Below are 21,520 nucleotides of genomic sequence, written 5' to 3'. Positions count from 1 at the left end.
ACTCAGTCGTTTATTAAAGAATTTAACTCAAGACACCAGTCAGTATACTCGTTTGGACATACAAGCTGACAAAAGGAATTCCTAAAATGAAACACTACAAGTAGAGGCAGTAAGTATGAATACGTCCCATGGCACAGTATGAATCAAGAACATAAAACAACAAGAGTCGTGACTAGCCAAAAAAGAAATAGGCAAAGCCTCAGGAAGCCTGGATTCTATTTTCATCTGTACCACTAACTTAATGGGTGACCTGGTGCAAGCCACATGACCTCTCTGGACCTTCATTTACAGAATAACGGGCTGGAAAATGATCTCAAAAGTCACTTCCAAACCTAGCATTCTATAGACTGTATGAGTAAACACAACAGATCAACACAGTTATTTCTTTGCTGTATTACATAAACTGATTTTTTCTAACTCTGGTATTGTTACTTTTAAACCTGTTGAAGGAAGTACCATTGAGTTACAAAAGGAGACTAGTTTTTAAAAAGTCTTCTTTTACACTACTAAATTTCCTAATTGACTAAATTTCCTACTAATATTTCCCCCTACATGTGTTTCTTAAGTAGGATTAACAGAGTATGTTAAAAACTTTCTAAGTGGGAATGTGTTTTGATACTTGGCAAACTTTGACAACATTCTGGCTTGGGGTTTCCTTGGGAAGTTGGCAGTTATTCCTGTCTAGTGGCTGTCCAAGGGACTGTCGAGGGTCATGTTTTGTCCCCAAAGCTAAATCTTTGGTAAGTTGCAGGCCCCCTGCTAAAGAGATAGGCCCCAGTGTTTTACCTTGTATTTTATGTAATGAACCAAGATACATAAGGCTAAAACTAGACTTGTACTCCTACAACATCTTCCACTTGGTATAAAGGATGGAGGCAGATTTGATGCTGAAAGCAATCTTAAAACATACAGGTGTTGCTGTAAACTCCAAACGCTAAGGCTTTTTGTAATCTTACAAACTACAAAATATATAAACACTTAGGATTCTCATAAAGCTTGGCATAGCTAATTTTTCTAATTGTAAAAAAATCTAGTATTTCATCTCTCTTCTTTTTCTGTTTACCTTAAATATTTCTAGACCAGGGTTTCTCAACCTTGGCACTATTAAACATACGGAGCTTGATAACTCTTTTGTTGTGGGGGTTGTCCTGTGCACGCAGGATGTTTAGCAACATCTCCAGTCTCTAACACTAGATGCCAGTGGTATCCCAGCCATCCACTAAAGGTACAACCGAAATTGTCTCCAGACGTTGCCAGATTTCTCCAGTTGAGAACCACCGGTCTAACTTGAGATACAAAAGCCTATTCTCAAGCACGTTTGCAATGATAAACAGTAATCTTTAGAGTTTCCTATTTTCTTTCTTAACCAATAAATAACTCTGACCAAACAAATAGAAAGCTTCACATTTCAACTGTTCACACATACCCTCCTAAAGTTGAATATTTTGGTCTTTAGTCTTAGGTATAGGCAGTTATTGATGTACAATGGAAATGGGTCTGTGCACAAAATAAGAAGAGACATATATCCTCAAAAGCAGTGTAAAAATTTCTGTATATAAAAAAATAATCCACACAATAATTCGACAAGCATTTATTAAACGCCTACTATGTGCTCAGCACTGTACTAGGCACTAAGGGGTGCAAAGATACAAATGTAGAAGTTATTATTCCTGCCCTCAAGGAGCTTACAATTTAACATGGGAAATAAATACAAATGTGAAACTACAATACAGAATGCTAGAAAATAATTACAAAACAACATATTAGTAAGTGCATGGACCATAGTACAAACTCAAAGGATCAGTGCTGAGGCAGCACAGAACAAGGGAGGTCTCAGTGTGAGGTGAAATCGTCAGGGAGAGCTCATTCAGAAGATGTAATGGAAGCTAGGCTTTGAAGGGAGCAATGAACATAGGCTGGGGCCAAAGAGAAATCTAAGCAAAAGGAACAGCATGAGAAAGGCACAGAGGCAAGGGCTTATAAGACAACAGTGGAAGGTCACAGGAAGTTGAACCATGATAAATCAAGGTGAATATGCTAGAGAGTAATGAAGCTGAGGCAGATTAAGTATGGAGGGCAAGGTAATGGAGAACTTTGAACATCATTGCTCTGATAGGAATTATTTGTTGGGTGTTCTTGAGTGAAAATGAGATACCATGAAAATGGAGTTTGAGGAGGACCATCTTGGAAGCATACAAGGTGGGGATCTTGGGAGCAAGTAAACCGAAAAGAAAGAATTACAATAACCTGGGCCTCAGATGATATGGATCTGCAGAGAAGGATATGAAGGGATGGCAGAAACGTAAAAAAGTCCAGCCTCAAGGAGAAAACTGACTAAGAATTGGTACAACTTAGCAAGATTTTGAACGTGAACGATGGAGACCAGAAAAAGACTAAAAGACCACTCTAAGATTGGGATAAGAAATATGAAGGGTAGTGAGTCTGTTCAGGGTAAAGATGTTAAGCAAAGATGCCTATTTAAAAGGAAAACAGGGGCTGGGACAGAGTGATGAGTTCTGTTTTCAAATACCAAGTTGTATAGGTACCTGTGGAAAAGTTCACAGGTACCTATAGTACCTGTGAGAGACAACCCACAGGGCAGGAAATATGGTTACTCAAATATAAGAAGGTAAGTGTAAACAATCACAATGGTTAAATAGGAGTATAGAAAAAGTAGTGAATAAGATTAAGACATGGAGATTTTCTCAGTGGAGAGGAAGAAAAGACCAACAAAGAAAACCTACAAGTGAAGAAAACTGACCAAAAAGGATCCCACAAGTCAAAGGAGAATTCCTGAGATGCAGGGGAAATTCCCGAGTATGAAATATAGATCTAGAAGGACAAGAACTAAGAAAAGGCATTAATATTTATCCACTGGTGATTCTGAGGATATTTCAGTGGAATACAAAAGCCAACAAGGAGAAGTTTTAAGAATAGATTAATGAGGAAACGGGGTTTAACAATGGATGACATGTTTGAAAAACCATGAATGACAGGAGAATAAAATGGTAGTTGGAAATGAACAGTAAAGTTGAAGCTTTTACACATTTTATGCTGTAGATGAACTTACTGGTGTCATCCTGACTGTCCATCTGCCTGGCCTAGGGCATGGATACTTCATTTCCCTCCACAATGCTACTTTCCCTGGGGCAGTTTAGAGAGAAATGTACTTGAATCTATAAGTTACTGCTTTGTCCACCCAGTTTTTTTTTTTTTGGTGGTACGCGGGCCTCTCACTGTTGTGGCCTCTCCCGTTGCGGAGCACAGGCTCCGGACGCACAGGCTCAGCGGCCATGGCTCACGGGCCCAGCCGCTCCGCGGCATGTGGGATCTTCCCGGACCGGGGCACGAACCTGTGTCTCCTGCATCGGCAGGCGGACTCTCAACCACTGCGCCACCAGGGAAGCTCTGTCCTCCCAGTTTTTAAACATGTTTTACTTCTTTAAACATGTTTTCCTTGCAGAATTTAGCTTTCTAGTACTACAAAGCATCTAAAGTATCAACATTTAAAGATGATATAATTATAAACCAAAATGACATTTTCAACCAATTTTCCAGTAACTGTAACAGATCTGCACTATATTGCACATTCCCTCCCTTAGTACCCAGGAATACATGATTTTTAAATGGCTGGCCAGGGTTAGGGTGTTCATTAGAGACACAGCAGACCAGCTGTCAGGAGCACAGGCTTGAGAATCAGACTATGTAGGTTAGAATCCCTGCTCTATCACTTACTAGTTGTGATCTTGATCAACTCATTCAGCTCTCTAAGCCTCAGTTTCCTCATTCATACAGTGGAGTATATAATATCTACCATAAGCATGAGAAATATGTAACACTGGGTTTGGCACATAGTGAGTGCTCAATAAATGTCAGCTATTATTATCTAGAGCCTCAGAACCAAGAGTAAAACTAACTGTTCCCATATGGGAATCAATCACTGCATTCTAGCACTGCCACCTTACTCAATGGAGAAAATCTTTGAAACCTAAGATGTCTCTCCTAGGACTATGCTGGATCGCAACAGTTACGGAAGAACCACTCAATTACACCAGGTCCTAAAACGAAAAGCTGAGGATGGGAGAAGAAAGTACTGGTGAATAGTTCATTTCAGATTAAGAGCATAAAAACAGAATATGCAGGATAAAGGAACTCAGTGCATGTCACTCATAGTTAGGAGCAAAATAAGGTCATACAGAGTGATCAACAATATTCTAATGCTAAGAGTGAAAACAGGAGACCAAGAATGGGCTTCTACTTATGCCCCCAAAGAAACAATAGCCTTTTTCTACTGTCTTATACTACTTGGCTATTTCTATAGATGTGCTGAATCTGCCTTGGTATATATCGTTCTTTCAAGTCATATTCTTTTCTCACATGCATCCCAGTATAATACTAATCTTTCTGGTCATATTTTCTTTAAATTTCTGCCAGATGCTTAGTAATTCTGAGATTTAAGTCTGGCTACACATTACTCTTGAGTAAAGAGATGTTAACTGGTACATCTACAGTCATTTCAATATGGTACTCTGCTGAGAGCTTTCATTGGAATAGGAGACAACTGTTCCCCTAAACTATCAATACATGGGAGGAGTGTGTGTATACATGCACATGCACACACACACATACCCTCCCTCTGACAATGTACTCATCCTATGTAATATCTGTACACAGGTAGCATTTGCCTCAGGTAGAATTAGTATCTTAAGGACAATAAGGCACAACTAAAGTGGAGAGCAAGGATCTAGAGACAACTAGATTTATTTCTGGTTTCTTGTAATTTCAAGTACAAGGGAATTAGGAATGGTAATCTATAGGCCAAAAAGAGGGAGAGGGAGGAGGGAGGAGGGAGGAGGGAGGAGGGAGGAGGTAAGGTAAGAAAATAAAGGATACTGAAAAGCATTGTTTTGAAGAAGTTAACCAAGGAAACCAGGATGACAAATGACAAGTGGGTACCAATGGTTCAATGAAATAGATGTAGATAACCTTGATGTTATTAGTGGTCAATATGGGCCATACTGGAGTAGGGAAGGGATGTTATAGGGAAGGAATTTATGATCCAAAAGGTGGACCTCTATGACACATGATTTTATGACTGATTTTTGAAAACATCAATCATAAAACAACATGATTAGAAAGTGCTGTCCTGTTCATGATAGTCACAGTGTGAAATTTCATAATTTCTCTTGGAATTTTCATCACAATGTGTATCATTTTCTTCTGGATAGGATTAATGGAATCAATTCTGATTCTGACAGCCAATTTTGGAAACAGCCAAAAGTTATTCAATTCCAAATATGGCGAATAAGTGAGTAATCAAATGGTCAAAAATGAGATGAAATTCAAGAGTAATAGAGTTTTCTGGTATGGTCTATTAAATGGGAATCTTGAGAATGTTTCAAACATCTAGAGGAGTGGTAGCACTTGGAATAATAGCACTACTAGAATAGCTAGAACTGCCCAATTTAAAGGACAACCCATATTTGGATTCTTCTGGAAGTTCTAGGTGTTACTTTAAACCAGCCTCATTACTTCATACAATATCCCCTGGTATACTGAAAGCTTCAAAGATGAAATATAGTGCTTGGTGATGATGAGTTTAATACTGTGTCTTTGTTGGATTACAGATGGAATGCACCAGAATTCAGAAGAATGAGGAACTGTGAGGTGAAGTATTCAACTGACTACCGCTGTAGATATGACAAGAAACAGATGAAGAATGAGTGAGGTGCTGAGGCCATCTAAGGAGGTGGGTCCAGGGTAAAGACAAGAGTGTAGACCATCTAGTCAGGGGGTTTGTGCAGACCCCTGAGAGAGTGGTACCGTAATGGGCCAAAAGAGATGAGCATACATTCTTTGTAAGGATTTTTATGTCTTCTTCAAGCACCTCTCTCCTTTTTTTTCCCATGTGATGCCTTAACGAGGATAGTGTAAACAACTATTTGTACCACAGTGCACAGTGGGAAGGTGGAAAGCAGAGTCAGAAGTCACCAAAAGGTACAACCATCCAAGCTCAAGAGCAGCGGGGCTGAGTCTCCACTCACCTCTTTCTCTGCATCATTCCCACAACCATCACTAATGCGTCCACTTCCTCGCTGACACAGGTACTGGGACTGGGAGTGGTGAAGGATACGTATGGATGCTCAATGACTCAGTGGAGTCAGTGAAGGTGATATATGAAGAAAAATGCTGGAGTGCTGTTAAAAATATAGCATTCTGAGTTTGCATGGGAATATGGATTTCCACTATCAGGAGCATTAGAATAAAATAAAATGCACACTTAAGCAAAATACATGAGGTGTCTGTAAAAATTTCCCTAGAACTAGGATCTTAGAAAGCTAAATATAAGTCTCACACAGAGGCTGCTTCAAACTCTAAATCAGCTTCTTAGATCAGATTAGGAGCACAAGTGCACCTTTAGGGGAATAAATGGGAGAAGGGATCACAGATGGGAAGAAGCAGAGGAACTAGAGGAGTAGCCTCTCTCAAACCTATAGCTACTCACCAGAAAGACAAAGTTAAGTGCCTCAAGCCACGACAAGCAACTTGCTCTAATGCTATTTTAAGCTTCTAAAGGATACCTTAGGCCATCGGGAGCTCCACTCCATAAGACACCTCCCAAGGTAGTCAAGCTAATCAACCTGCATCAAGGCACTGGGCCCAAACTACTGAAGAGCTATTCTAACTTTGTCACCACTATCAATTCTGACCCTAGATAAGGTTGTAATGATGCTGAACTTTCTGCCTTTTTGTTACACTGAAAGACCTCTCACTAGCACATGGTTCCTCTAATGTTGAATAATGCCCAATCTATGACTAAAGTTTTTTCCTAAACTCCCGTGGATTCAGATTTTTCTCCACTGTGGATTCTCTGATGTCGAATGAGACTTGACCTCTGAATAAAGGCTTTCCCACACTCATTACATTGATAGGGCTTCTCCCCTGTGTGAATTCTCAGATGCTGAATGAGGCCAGTGTTCCCATTGAAAGCTTTCCCACATTCTTTACATTTATAGGGTCTTTCTCCAGTGTGGATTCTCTGATGTTCAATAAGGCCTGACTTTTGACTGAAGGCCCTCCCACACTCATTGCATTTGTAGGGTTTCTCCCCAGTGTGGCTTCTCTGATGGCCAATAAGATGTGAGCTCCGCCTGAAGGTTTTCCCACACTCATCACACTCATAGGGCTTCTCCCCAGTGTGGATTCTCTGATGTCCAATGAGGTGTGAGCTATGACTGAAAGCTTTCCCACACTCATTACATTCATAGGGTCTCTCCCCACTGTGGATTCTCTGGTGCAGAATAAGGCCCGCACTCTGACTGAAAGCCTTCCCACACTGATTGCACTGATATGGCTTCTCCCCAGTATGGATCCTCTGGTGCAGGATCAGGCCTGTGTTTTGACTGAAGGCTTTACCACACTCCTTACAGTGGTAGCGTTTTACTTTGTTGTGGATATCCTGATGGGAAAGAAGGGCTGACCTGTAACTGAAGGCTTTACCACACACATTACACTGATAGGGTTTCTCCCCAGTGTGGATTCTCCAGTGGCGAACAAGACCTGAACTCTGAGCAAAGCTCTTCCCACATTCATCACATTTATGTCGTCTCTCTTGGGTGGGATTTCCCCGCTGCCTCTCTAATGTGCCCAGAAGGTCTCGGGCTTCTCCATGCTCAAGACCCCCGATAACATCCCCGTTGCATTTGGCAGCTGTCTCTCCATGTGGTTGGATTCCAGTAGATATTACCTGTTTTGAAGCTAATTCCCTGTTCTCATTCCTGGTCTCACCACCTGGAATAAAAATGTAATAAACATCAAGCCAACGTCACTTCCTATTCTCTATGTTAGGAGAAAGAAATCAAAGATGGGGGAAAGGAAAATACACTTGGAACAGCTACAAGTAAATGCAAGGCTCCCATCTGTCTCTGAAATGCCTTCGTTAATATGGGGAGAAAGGAGCAGGGTAAAACAGAAGTACCACACACCAACTGGGGAAGAACTGCCATCAAAAAATAGGGTTGATGGAAGGAGGACTAAAGTAGAGAAGGGATCAACTGCGGAGAAGTGGAAGTTGGGGAGTGGGAAGGAATATGGAACTACGAAAAGACCTAATAAGTGGAAAAGGAATGAAAAAAGTCCCAGTCATTAAAAGGGAGGAGCACAACAGGTCTAAGTGAGAGAATCTATGTGAACTCAGAGAGCACTAAAAGATTCTATTTCCAACTGGCAAAGAGACCAATACCCAGTTACAAACTGTAAGGTAAGTCCTAGATTAGAGGATAAAAGTGCCCTTTTATTTTTTAAAATTTATTTATTTTTTCTGGTTATTTTATTTCTGTTTATTTTTTTAATTGAAGTATAGTTGGTTTACAATATCGTGTTAGTTTCGGGTGTAAAGTGATTCAGTTACACATATATATGTATATATATCTTTATTCTTTTTTAAAATTCTTTTCCATTATAGGTTATTATAAGATACTGAATATAATAGTTGCTGTGCTATACAGTAAATCCTTGTTGTTTATCAATTTATATATGGTAGTGTGTATCTTAATCCTATACTCCTAATTTATCCCTCCCCCCACCTTCCCCTTTGGTAACCATAAGTTTGTTTTCTGTGTCTGTGAGTCTATTTCTGTTTTGTAAATAAGTTCATTCATACTATATTTTAGATTCCACTATTTTTTAGATTCTCTGTCTGACTTACTTCACTTAGTATGATAATCTCTAGGTCCATCCATGTTGCTGCAAATGGCATTATTTCATTCTTTTTTATGGCTGAGTAATATTCCATTGTATTGAGATATATATACATATATACACACACACCACATCTTCTTTATCCATTCATCTGCTGGTGGACACTTAGGTTGCTTCCATGTCTTGGCTATTGTAAATAGTGCCGCTATGAACATTGGGGTGCATGTATCTTTTCGAATTAGAGCTTCTATCTTTTCCAGATACACACCCAGGAGTGGGATTGCTGGATCATATGGTAACTCTATTTTTAGTTTTTTAAGGAACCTCCATACTGTTTTCCATAGTGGCTGCAAAAATTCCTTTTAGAACTCCAGAAGTCTCAATATTTTATCTTTCTGTTGGATCCTGAGTTTAAACTCAACTATGTCTTTCAGAAAGCTCAAAGCTACTGTACACATAAACAAACACAAAATTGTAAATGATAATAATAACCAGAGCTCTGCTTACCCAGGGAGAACATGTTTCTGTAATTCTCTGGCCTGTTATCTCTACTCAGATCCTTCTGTGATGAATCAAGAAGCCATTCCTCTCGAATTAGGGACACAGCCATGTCTTCAATCTTCTCCAAAGTCTGAAACAAAACAAGATGCCCATCTGGGACTGGGACTGTTCCACAGTTCAAACCCAGAGTGTCAGAGCGATCCACCAGGGTTGGAGTGGATCAAGAGATGGGAACGTACTGTGTAAAGGGATCTGCATAGCTAGCAGGAAAGAACAGGAAAATGCACCAGATTTATTTGGGGAAAATCAAGGATCAACCTGTCTCTATGCAGAAGAACATGGGGCAAGTTCTTAATGGAGCTATGGGGTTTCAGTGAGGAGCACAACTCACCTGGAACCCTGCTGTAAGAAGTGTAGCTGTCATCTCCTGGTCTCGAGGACTTCCTTTCTGGGAAGGGGTAGGACTCTGTGAAGCAGACATGGCTGAGAGAGGAGAAGGGAGCTATGAATGAGACCAGCCTTGTCCTGTGGTTATAGGAACCAGCACTAACACGTTCCAAAATTATTTGTATTTCAGCCGATATGCAAGCCAGAGATTTTGAATATGAAATGCTGTTAATCTTGGACTCTGGGTTCATACCTATGGTTGCTCACAAAACATCTGCACTTTGATGTCCCACTCAGCCTGAAGTTACGTGTCAAAAATAGAAAGTGTACTGGTTTCCTAACAGGAAGTGCTTTACAATTTCTTCTCTAACACCAAAGCTATATTCCATCCTTGTGCTTGTACACAGTATTTCTTTAGGTCCTGATCTCTTGCCAAGCTGAATATGAGAACCAATCTATCTTTACTAACTCTATTACTTTTTTGAAATGTCTACCATGACTGCCAGCATCTGCTTCCTATAGAAACCAGACAGGGTAATATCAAAATCAACATAGACTACTGTGTCTTGGGCAACAGGCATTAGAATTTTACATAAGGATTGTATTATTAATTGAAAATGTTTCTATACTTCCTTAGAAATATTAAAAATCCACTAATTTAGAACAAATTACTATAAACCACATACATGAAAAAATAAGAAATTCAGGGCAAGTATGAGATGAGACTAGAACATCTTATCTTGTTCTGTAAGAAAATTCTCAAAAAATGATGGAGAAATGTCAATAGGACACAGGAGCCAGACTGAAGAGGCCTCCTCTGGCCAACTCTGAGACAATTTAAGCATCAGAATAAAGATAGTAACAGAACATTTCTGGAATAAAATAAGAATTTATGAGGCCATATTGATAAATAAAAAATAAATAAATAAAATAAAATGGGGGAAGGAGAACACTCTCCATTACAATAAATAAATAAATGTAGAAGAAATGACAGAGTTAGAAAATAATCACTTTAGTAATCACTGATTCAGTCAAGAAGCATCAATAAATACTAAAACTAGTGTTTCAGCAACAAAAGTTTCATGAGGACCAGGATATTTACATAGACTCAAGAGTATCTCCCCACAAATTACTTATTAATTACAAAGGGAAAAACAGTAACAAAAACCTAGCAAGAATAACCTTAACCAAGTCATCGAAGATAACACTACCAATAACAGACAAATTCCTGTTGTATTCCTGAGGACAAAATCACTTCTGGGATGTTCATGCCAAATATATACAACTCGAATCTAAATATGAGGAAACATCACACAAACTCATTGTTGTCATTCTACAAAATAACTGACTTGTACTCTTCAAAAATGTCAAGATCGTGAAAGGCAAAGAAAGGGTGAGGAACTACTCCAAGTTAAAGGAGACTAAAGAGACAGGACAGCTAATTGCAAAGTGGGATCTTGGACTAGACTCTGGAAGAACATTATTGGGACAACCAGCAAAAAATGAATATGAACTGTGGGCTAGATTAGTATTGCATCAGTGTTAGATTTCCTAATTGTGATCAATTAGGAACACTTAAACACTCTTGTTTAAGAAAATACATACTAAATATTTACAAATAAAGTGTCATGATACCAGCAAAACCTCAAAATGCCTATGTTGTAAATACGCTGTGGTAACAGAAATGTATGAATGCATAAAACCCCCAAATTCTTTAATTTGTTCATGAGTTTACCACTGGGACTAGGAGTCTGTATTTGAAGCCTAGATAAACATTTAAATCAGGTCTTATGGCTGGTGTGTAAACAGCAGAGGCTAGTTCCTTCCAGGAACTAGACAGGTGTCCCAAATGTACTTTCTTTCCTCTCTGCTTTCCCACTCCTCATCAATGAAATCTAGCTCCTCACCTCTGTCTTGTGGCCCTTGGAGCACTGGAGACTTGTGCTGGGTTGCCACAGGTTGGAGCTGAGTATCCGGAGGCTCTGGTGCAGATTTGGAATGCATGACCTCCTCCCAGAGTACCCTATGTCCATGTGCACGAGCAGGGACCTAGAAACAAGACACCTGCATTACAAGGAATCCCTTTGAGAAATGAAGTGAACAATGTAACTGTACCAAGAGCACATCTAAAGGGATACATACTGGGGGAAGGAAAAAGCAGAATCTCACTTACTTAGGAACACAAACGTGTTGATTTGCACAGAAAGGCATCATTTCTGCTTAGTACTGAAGGAAAAGATTTCTGCTGATGCCCTCCCTGCTGCACACAATGCTGATATTCTGCATTCCCAGGAAAGGGGAAGAATGATAAACAGAAGCTTAAAGCAGTGCTCTTCAGTGGAAACAACTTTTGATAAGGAACTAGGAAACCTGAGTTACAGGCTCAGATCTACATTTAGTTATTTGGGTGCCCCTGAAAAAGTAAGTTAAGCTTTCTGTGCATCAGTTTCCCATCTGGCAAACAGAACAATAATACAGTTGTAGGGATGTTATGAGGATAAAAAATGGATTTATATCCTTTACAAGAATAAAAAGAACTCTACAAATACAAGCCATACCACACGATAACTCTTTTCATCCTCCTGCAACACAAACTCATGCTCAGCATTTATTCTCCCATTGTTGTGTCAATGTCCCTCCACCCAGCTTCCTGGACTCTCACAGTCAGGGCATGCCCACCTCCTTCTACTTACTGGCCGTCCTAGTATATCAATTTGCCTTTCCAAATCTTCCAATAGAGTCACCACCTCCTCTCCATTCTCGAGATGATGTTCCTTAACCAGAGTCTGGAGCTCCTCAGGTAGGATGGTCAAGAACTGCTCCAGCACCAGCAGCTCCAGGATCTGCTCCTTGGTGTTCAAATCTGGCCTCAGCCACTGATGGCAAAGTGCTCGGAGTTGGATCAGAGCTTCTCGGGGTCCTAGTGTCTCTTGGTAGCATAACTTCCTGAAGCGCAGGCGGAATAGCTCTTGGCCAGGAGGGTTATTTTCATGTAGACTTGATTCCTGGTCCCAACCATGATCTTCCTCTACCTTGATGATTACAAGGTCCTCTTCAGGAGCCTGGTCTGGTGGGGATGGGGTTAAAGATTTCCTTGATTCTGCAGCCATTTAGGGCCAGAAAAGCTCAGGAGACTCGTTTCCACTACTTTATCTTCTTAAGAGAACCTTCTGAGGGCCTCTTCTTTAAGGGTACTTCTTTGGGAAGAGAAAATGAAAATGACAAGTAGTGTAAAGGCAAGTCAAAGGTCAGAGTAATCTACTGAGATATCTTAACAAGTTCCCTTCCATGACATGGACTTCATGGCTCAGTCATTTAAGTGATCCTCTCCAGAAATAACTCCTTGCCTCCTTAGCCTTCTGCATGCCAATCCCATCTGGGAATAACCCTTTCCTTCTGCTTTCTCTCTTGGGGATGTGGAACATGGCTAAACAAAGTCAGGAAACCATGTAGACTGGGTCTAACTGAAATTCTGCATTTAACCTCATCTGGCCCTCAGGGCTGCTGATTTAACTCCTTTCAACATTTGCTATACCAGCTATACTGTTTCTACACACTTTGGCTCTCAACCTGCCCCTCACTCTCAACATGAGACTAATGTCCATATAATCTAGCTCAAGATATTGTCAAGAATGTCCTAACACTTTCTTCTTCTCCACCCTACATTATCATACATGTGCTCCCCCTGCCATCTTCCCCGTCTCCAGGCTAACTTCTACTATGGACTTTACCTCAAGCTCTGTAACTCTTCTTTGGGGCACAGGTCCTGCATCTCCAAGGAATCTGGATGCCCTATCAACACCTGCAACCCCAAAACCTAGTCCCATACACTAATGATGTTCCAGAATGTTTTATAAATAAAATCATACAGTATGTAGCCTTTTGAGTCTGGCATCTTTCACTTAGCATATTGTACTTGAGATCATCAATGTTGTTGTACGTATCAGGAGTTTATTCCTTATATGGATGAATGTTTACCCATTCTCTAGTTGACAATATCTCAATTGCTTCCAGTTTTTGATGATTACAAATGATGCCACTATAAACATCTGCATATGAGTTTTTGTGTGAACATAGTTTTCATTTCAGCCGGGTAAATATCCAGAAGTAAAATTGCTAGGTCATATTTTAAGTATATGTATAACTTTATAAGAAACTGCCAAACTGTTTTCCAAAGTGGCTGTAATACTTTGTATTCCACTAGCAATATGTGAGAACTGCAGTTGCTCCATATCCTGACCAGCATTTGACGTATAAATAAATATATATATATAGACATATATATAGATTTAGATATCCTAAAGGCATATAGTGGTATCTCACAAGGGTTTTAATTTGCATCTCTATTGACTAATGATGTTGCGCATCTTTTCCTGTGCTTATTTGCCATCCATATAGTTGGTCCTTCATATCCATGGGTTCCACATCCCTGGATTCAATCAACCATGGATCAAAGATGTTTGGGGAAAAAAAATTCCAGAAAGTTCCCAAAAGGAAAACCTGAATTTGCCACACACCACCAACTATTTACATAGCCTTTACATTTTATTAGGTATTATAAGTAATCTAGAGATGATTTAAAGTATACGTGAGGATGTGTGTAGGTTATATGCAAAGACTATGCCATTTTATATGAGACTCGAGCATCGACAAATTTTAGTATCCATGAGGGGTCCTGGAACCAATCTCCCATGGATACCAAGGGACAACTGTATCTTTTTTGGTAAGTATCTGTTCAAAACTTTTGCCTATTTATAAAATTAGGTTTTTTTATAATTGAGCTTTGAGAATTCCTTACATATTTTGGATACAAGTCCTTTATGAAATATGTGACTTGCAAGTATTTCCTCCTTTTCATTCTTTCAACAGTGCCTTTCCAAGAACAGAAATTCATAAATTTTTTTTTTTTTTGCGGTACACGGACCTCTCACTGTTATGGCCTCTCCCGTTGCGGAGCACAGGCTCCGGACGCGCAGGCTCAGCAGCCATGGCTCAAGGGCCCAGCCGCTCCGCAGTATGTGGGATCTCCCCGGACCGGGGCATGAACCCGCGTCCCCTGCATAAGCAGGCGGACTCTCAACCACTGCGCCACCAGGGAAGCCCTGAAATTCATAAATTTTTGAAGTTTGTCAACTTTTTTCTTTTAGGGATTGTACTTTTGGTGTCATATCTAAGAAATCTTTGCTTAATCCAAGGTCACAAGGATTTTCTCCTCTTTTTTTTCTAAAAGTTTTATAGTTTTAGGTTTTACCTTTAGTTCTACGATTGCTTTTAAGTTAATTTTTGTTCAGAGTTTGAGGTATGGGTGGAGGTTCATTTTTTTGCATACAAATATCAATTGTTCCAGCACTATTTGCAAAAAAAGATTAAACTTTACCCATTGAATTGTCTTTGCATCTTTGTCAAAAATCAAGTGACTATACATATGTGGATCTCTTTCTGGAGTCTATTTTGTTCCACTGACCTATATGTTTATCTTTTTGCCAATACAAAACTGTCTTGATTGCTGTGGCTTTTAAAATCAGGAAATTATTAAGAGTCCTGCAACTTTGTTGTTCTTTTTCAAAATTGTGTCAGCTTTTCTAGTTCTGTTGCCTTTTGATATCAATGTTATAATTGGCTTCTCCTACAAAAAAAGAATTCCTGGAATAGGATTTGTGTTGAATCTGTAGCTCAGTTGCGGGACAACTGACATCTTAACAATATTGTTTTCTATTCCATAAACATGGTATATCTGTCCATTTATTTAAGTCTTCTGATTTCTTTCATTAGTACCCAAACTGTTTACCTATTCTCAAAGGACAAGATAAAATGCTTTCTTCTTAAAATCCTTTCTTAATGATTCCAATTGGAAGTGATTTCCCTCTTATTCTATACATCTGTTACATAAGTATGTATTACTTTAATGTTATTTTTGCCATAATTGTGTATTATTAGTTGCAAAGGAGTTTTGACTTTCTAACTTAATTGTATGTTTCCCATGAGTACAGGTCTTTATCTTTTATCTTACTGATAGAACTGAAGAACATTAGAGGGCTATTATTTACAATACCCGACACAGACTGTGTTTATATTTGTTGAAGAGTAAGTTTTAGATATAAGGCCTGAGGTCTTCTTTTTTTTTTTTTTTTTTTAAGTTTTATTTATTTTATTTTTTTTGTCTGCATTGGGTCTTTGTTGCTGCGCGCAGGCTTTTCTCCAGTTGAGGAGAGTGGGGGCTACTCTTCATTGCGGTGCGCAGGCCTCGCATTGCAGCAGCTTCTCGTTGCTGAGCATGGGCCCTAGAGCACAGGCTCAGCAGTTGTGCCGGGCTTAGTTGCTCTGCGGCATGTGGGATCTTCCCGGACCAGGGCTCGAACCCATGTCCCCTGCATTGGCAGGCGGATTCTTAACCACTGCGCCACCAGGGAAGCCCTGAGGTCTTCTTTAGACCTGTTCAATTACAGGATCCTATTTCTTTGGGGGATATATGTCTATGGCTTTTACCTTTGGTATTAGGCATCATCTCTTGCCTGCAGTAGCAGTGGTAAGTGGTCTTCCTGCCTTTGGTTATGTTTTCTTTCCATTCATGTTCCATAAAGATGCTTATTGTGGGTTGAATTGTGTCCCCCCCAAAAGATATGTTGAGGTACTAACCTCTGGTATTTGTGAATGTGACCTTATTTGGAAAGAGGTTCTTTGCAGATGTAATCAAATTAAGATGAGGTTATACTGGAGTAGGGTCGGCCTTTAAGCCAATATGACTGGTATATTTTTAATAAGAGAAGAGACACAGAGATTGACACATACAAAGAGAAGGCCATGTGAAGACACAGACACAGAAGAGAGCTATGTGACTACAGAGGCAGAGATGGTGTTATGTAGTTGCAAGCCAAGGAATGCCAAGGACTGCCAGTAACAACCAGATGTTAGGAGAGCATGACCCTGCCATCACCTTGATTTAGGACTTTTGGCTGCCATAACCATGGGAGAATAAATTTCTGTTGTGTTAAGCCACCCAGTTTGTGGTACTTTGTTACTGTAGCCCCATGCAACTAATATATTGCTAGAGAGACTGTTTTAACAAATATGTAATACAACTCACCCTCTAAAATATTTCAGCGGGGAACCTAACTCTTCATCATGGTATGCAAGGCTCTTTATGATATGTAAACCTGCCTAGCTATATCTGCTATAAACTCTCCTTCATACAGCTTTTTCCAAATGTGGCTTTCTCATATCTCCACTCTGCTGCAGTGGTTCTCAATTCTGCCCCCATCTCCCAGGAATATTTGGCAATATTCGGCAATGTCTGGAAACATTTTTGGATGTCACAACTGAGGGGAAGGGATGCTACTAGTATCTAGTGCGTAGAGGCCAGAGATGCTATTAAACATACTACAATGCATAACATAACCCCCACAACAAAGAATGATCTGGTCCAAAGTGTCAATGTCGAGGCTGATAAATCCTGGTCTCCCGGAAATCATTCAACTCTAACTTAAAAAGTCTCAGCTTACCTATTACCTTTTAAATTAGGTTTTCCCTGTTGCCCTCACTCCTCAGCCGCCAATACCCCCAACCCCCTGCCTCAGAAGATTAAGGTGCTCATTCTTTTTTTTTTTTTTTTTTTTTTTGTGGTACGCGGGCCTCTCACTGTTGTGGCCTCTCCCGTTGCGGAGCACAGGCTCAGGACGCGCAGGCTCAGCGGCCATGGCTCACGGGCCCAGCCGCTCTGAGGCATGTGGGATCTTCCCGGACCGGGGCATGAACCCGCATCCCCTGCATCGGCAGGTGGACTCTCAACCACCGTGCCACCAGGGAAGCCCTAAGGTGCTCATTCTTGCCAAGTTATTTTTTACATGGTCCAGACATAGGATTTATCACACTGTGTACAGTATGTACTGCAAATGTCGGCCTATGGCCATGGTTTTCCTGCAAATGTTAGTTTGTAGCCATGACCTTTTTCTTTGTATCTCTTTTTAAGCAGTGAAGTTATATTACATATTTGAATGCCAGAAAGATCACAGTGGCAGCACTGTGGACAACAGGATAGAGAAAAACATAACTGAAGGCAGCACTGTAGAGAATGGAAAAGAGCATAACCAAGGGCATCATATCCAAAAGCAACTGGCAAGAAATGCTAACATCAAGATAAAATCCCAGACCTGTAGTCCAACAAGGGAAAGAAGAGGTAGGCACTTATAAGGAAAATCAGATTACATATTGTTCCTGACATGAGTCTTCAAAGCAGTGTCTCTATCTTTCAGGGCTTTTGGGCAGAGAGGGTGGGGTAGGGTTGGCTCATAGTCTCTCAGTCTAATGAAAACACAGAACTTCTCCCCATAAAGAAGCCCATAGGCACAAAAGTTTACATTCAATTTCATTGGGTTCATACACCAAACACCCACCTAAGGACTCCAGGAAGGTAAAGAACCCCTACTTAGAGAGTGTGGACAGAAAAGGAAGAGAATTTGAAAAGTTAACTTTAAAATCAGACAAGACTGGTTAACAGTAGTTTTGGGAGTAAACTACAGATAGGAGAAATCAAGGAGCAAGAGATAAGGTTAAATATGGTAACTGACAACAGAGGGTTTAATTCATAGATGATAACTTTACAGAGAAGTGGGGAATTTCCTGGAATACAGAGATTTGAGGGAAGAGTGAATTTGGACAAGAGGCTGAGATTTTGTGGAGGGTTTGAGACAAGGGGTGAACAATTTTGTTTTGGACAGGATTAACATCCATGGTTTTAAAATAATTCATTTAAAAATCAAGGAAAATTTAATAAATTCTAAAAATTTCTTAAAATAGATACTTATAGTTTAAAAACTTAAAAGGTCATTACTATGGGACATGAATTCTGAGCTCTAATTGCTTTGAATGTGATTCTGCATAGTCATAGTTTTACCATGTTTTCCTATGAATTTCCTAAAGTCAAGGTTCATCTTTAAGTACTGAACTATTGGCCATCTTCCATCTTATAATCAATGCTCGTCAATACTAGCTTTAAAAGGTTTCAATGTTAAGTGTGCATCACGTAAGAACTTTATATGTTGATATGTTAAAATGGTAATATAATACTAAATGACATTAAAGTCTCAGTAGTGAAACTGATGCGAGTCATCTAATTATCAGATTTGTTCATATTTTAAACCAATCAACCAACAAATCTTATCCATTATCCATCTGATTATTCTTTTTAGTAGCTATTTTTCCATTTTTAGCCTCTTCCCTCTTCCATGAGACAATTTTTGAAAATTACAGCCTATAACTAACCAAGTACAAAGATATGTACTACAAAATTAGTCTACTATGTACCCTCCTCCCAAAGTATCTACACCTGTATTTAGGTTGGTAAGCACCTTGTGGATAAAGACTGCTTCTTACATTATCTTTTAAGAATACCTCATCAAGTTTCTTGATTTAGGAAGCTAAAATAATCTTTAAAGCTTCTTCTCATCTCAAACGCTATAATCCTGTGAACTACTGAAAGCACAACCCATTTTAACAGCATTATCTTTTCAACAGATGAAGAAAGAACGTTTTCTTCCTTTAGACTAATTTAAGTCTAATTTGGGATGTTTGGGAGCTGAAAATAAAACAAAAAAGAGATATTTTCCAGGCTTTAAAGATAAAGGTGAAGCAAACACTGTGCTTTATAGGAATCTCAAACTGCGTTAAGTTTTAACATCTACCACATTTTACACTTAACCACAGCAGGAATTCAAAATATGTATGCATTTGCTACAACGATTACTGCATAAGTATACTTAACTGAACTAATCAAACAGAAATAGGGATTATTTTTTAGAGGTGGTAGTGGCAGTCTTAATGTTGCCTGACAAAAATTTCTCATGAGTCACTTGAGTTTTGGAAATGGGGCCCCTCCTAAAGAGTTCCCAGGCATCTGCTTCTATTAGATTTAATAAACGAAGAATTCTCAATAAGTCTGAATTTTACATCACCACGAAGTTGTCAAAAAATGTTTCTTTTGTACATTTATGCAGTCAACACACCACCACATTCTGAGTACACTACAAAGAGCAAAATAACTTAGCAGGAAAAATAGGTTTCCAAGGATAACTGGGGTTTCCAAAAGCAAAATACATCTTAAAAAAAAAAAAAAAAAAAAGAGAATTGTGACGGAAACGCAAAGTTGCAAAGTAAAAACAATTCAGATCGTGGAAAGAGGAGGATGAAAGATAACACGGAGAAAAAAAAAGATAACCCGGGAACAGTTTCCTATTTTAAGACAAAATCGACTGCAAATAACGCCACAAAACGATTAGCGATTAAGACAGCAAATCTCTACTAAAGGTTCCCTCGCAAAAAGTTTAGGCACGCGGACTCGGCCTGCGCTGGCAACCAAAGCGACCCTTGATCCACCGAATCACCGGGGCGCCGACCTCGGCTCAGGTCCCCTCTCAAGACCCCTCAGGCTTGTTCTCACCTGCGGCCTGGTCTGGCCACAAAGCGCTCCCCTTCCTCAGGCCCGGAGCCCGAACCGTACTCACCGTGAGTTCCAGCGGCGGCCCGGGTGAGGAAGTGAGGCTTCAAAGTGTGGACAAACCTGGAGGAAGGGCTGGTAGAAAAAGGGGCGAAAGCTGTAACCGGACCAGGCCCCTCCAGCCCCTAACTTCCAAACGTGCGGAGGCACAGCACCGGCCAGCAAGCATCTTGTCTCAAGCCACTTCCGGGAGCTCTCTAGGAATCCTGGAGGTCTGAAAGCTCTATGGTCGGCCGACTAAGGGGACGGGGGCACCGCGCCTCTCTCACCAGTACTCTGGGCCTAGCGTTCCTCTTGTGTCTACGCGCCGCAGGGTTGCGCGGCTCTAGGGCATCGGGAAAGTCGTGGGAAATAACGGACTGTGGTGTCACCTCTGCCCCGCGCACCTGGCTCACCCAGTTCGCTCCGCACGGTCGCTGGGGAGGTAACCGTCCCCCGGCGGGCTGATCCGAGGGCGTGCGGGGGCCGGGGATGAGAGCAGGCGGAAGCTGGAGTATCGGTGGAGGAGGATGCACCTTAAGGATCCTTATGATGCTAATTAACTAGACTGGCGTTTGGCCGGGTTAGTTACCCCTGTACTTTACTGTTCTCGCTTCAAAAATATGTCCAGTCCTCTCATATAGACTGCAGATTTCTTGAGGAATTTTGTTAATCATGGTTCATAGCTTTTTGAATCCCCTATGGCACCTAGTAATAGTACACCTTATACTATTAAGTATTCAAAAAATAATTATAATTAAATGTAAATTCTTTTCGAGTCTTTACATATGTTCCACCCTTTCCTATCTTAATGAATTGCAGTCTCTTACAAAACCTGCTTTGTAGTTTATTTTTAGTGCTGAGTTAAGCTTAGTATCATGACGTAATCTGTGCCGTAAGCTTCAGTAGTAGACCCTAGTTCTAATACCATAAATTTCGAAAAACCTAAGTTCAAATCTATGTTCATTCTTTATACACCCTTACAATTTTAACTTTTCAGACTACATAGGATTTTGGGGTGGAGGTTATGGATGTTAACCTTAGAAATAAAACACAATTATTTTAACAGCAAAATGGGTTTATGCAGGAAAAGCAGAGAATTGCAATTTCGGTCAGGCAAGCCGTAGTGAATCGTAGGCAAGTGCAAGAGACAAAGGGAAGGTCAGCTTGTACTAGGTTTTAGGAGGAGACTGGGGAGGGTTGTCTTGAATAAAAGTTCATTGGAGAAGAACAAGAGTTAGTTGTTATGGAGGTTTCTTATTAGCTGCAAGCAGTGGTCAGTGCCTTGTTGCTGGGACAAGAAGTGATCTTCTTAAAAGCAAGTGATGCAATTCCCATGTGAAAAATGTCCTCCCTTGTACCAGAAGAGAAGTAACGTTCTTATTATCATGGAAAAGAAGTTGTGACAGAGGAAATTTTATACAAAGAATTCTGTATAAGCTGACCTCGTTAAAATCATTTGTA

At 40.1% G+C, this 21,520-nt stretch overlaps 1 protein-coding gene across 2 annotated transcripts; it reads right to left on the bottom strand.

The window, feature by feature from the left end:
* Positions 1-6,813: 6,813 nt before the first annotated feature.
* Positions 6,814-20,225, bottom strand: ZKSCAN8 (zinc finger with KRAB and SCAN domains 8). Of its 2 annotated transcripts, none has more exons than XM_060110431.1 (6): positions 20,085-20,225; positions 12,282-12,785; positions 11,496-11,637; positions 9,593-9,684; positions 9,208-9,331; positions 6,814-7,791 (listed from the first exon to the last, which is right to left on the bottom strand). In XM_060110431.1, exons 2-6 carry the CDS (start codon positions 12,696-12,698, stop codon positions 6,830-6,832), a joined length of 1,737 nt encoding a protein of 578 aa, XP_059966414.1. In that variant the 5' UTR covers positions 12,699-12,785; positions 20,085-20,225; the 3' UTR covers positions 6,814-6,829. The 2 variants fall into 2 exon arrangements, with proteins under 2 accessions (XP_059966414.1, XP_059966415.1); XM_060110432.1 differs by having other exon boundaries at positions 12,282-12,782.
* Positions 20,226-21,520: the final 1,295 nt, after the last annotated feature.

This window comes from Mesoplodon densirostris, chromosome 10 (assembly GCF_025265405.1).
Source record: "Mesoplodon densirostris isolate mMesDen1 chromosome 10, mMesDen1 primary haplotype, whole genome shotgun sequence".
NCBI classification, from domain to species: Eukaryota; Metazoa; Chordata; class Mammalia; order Artiodactyla; family Ziphiidae; genus Mesoplodon; species Mesoplodon densirostris.
The sequence above is the reverse complement of the archived record's forward strand: the minus strand, read 5'-3'. Positions and strand labels throughout refer to the sequence as shown.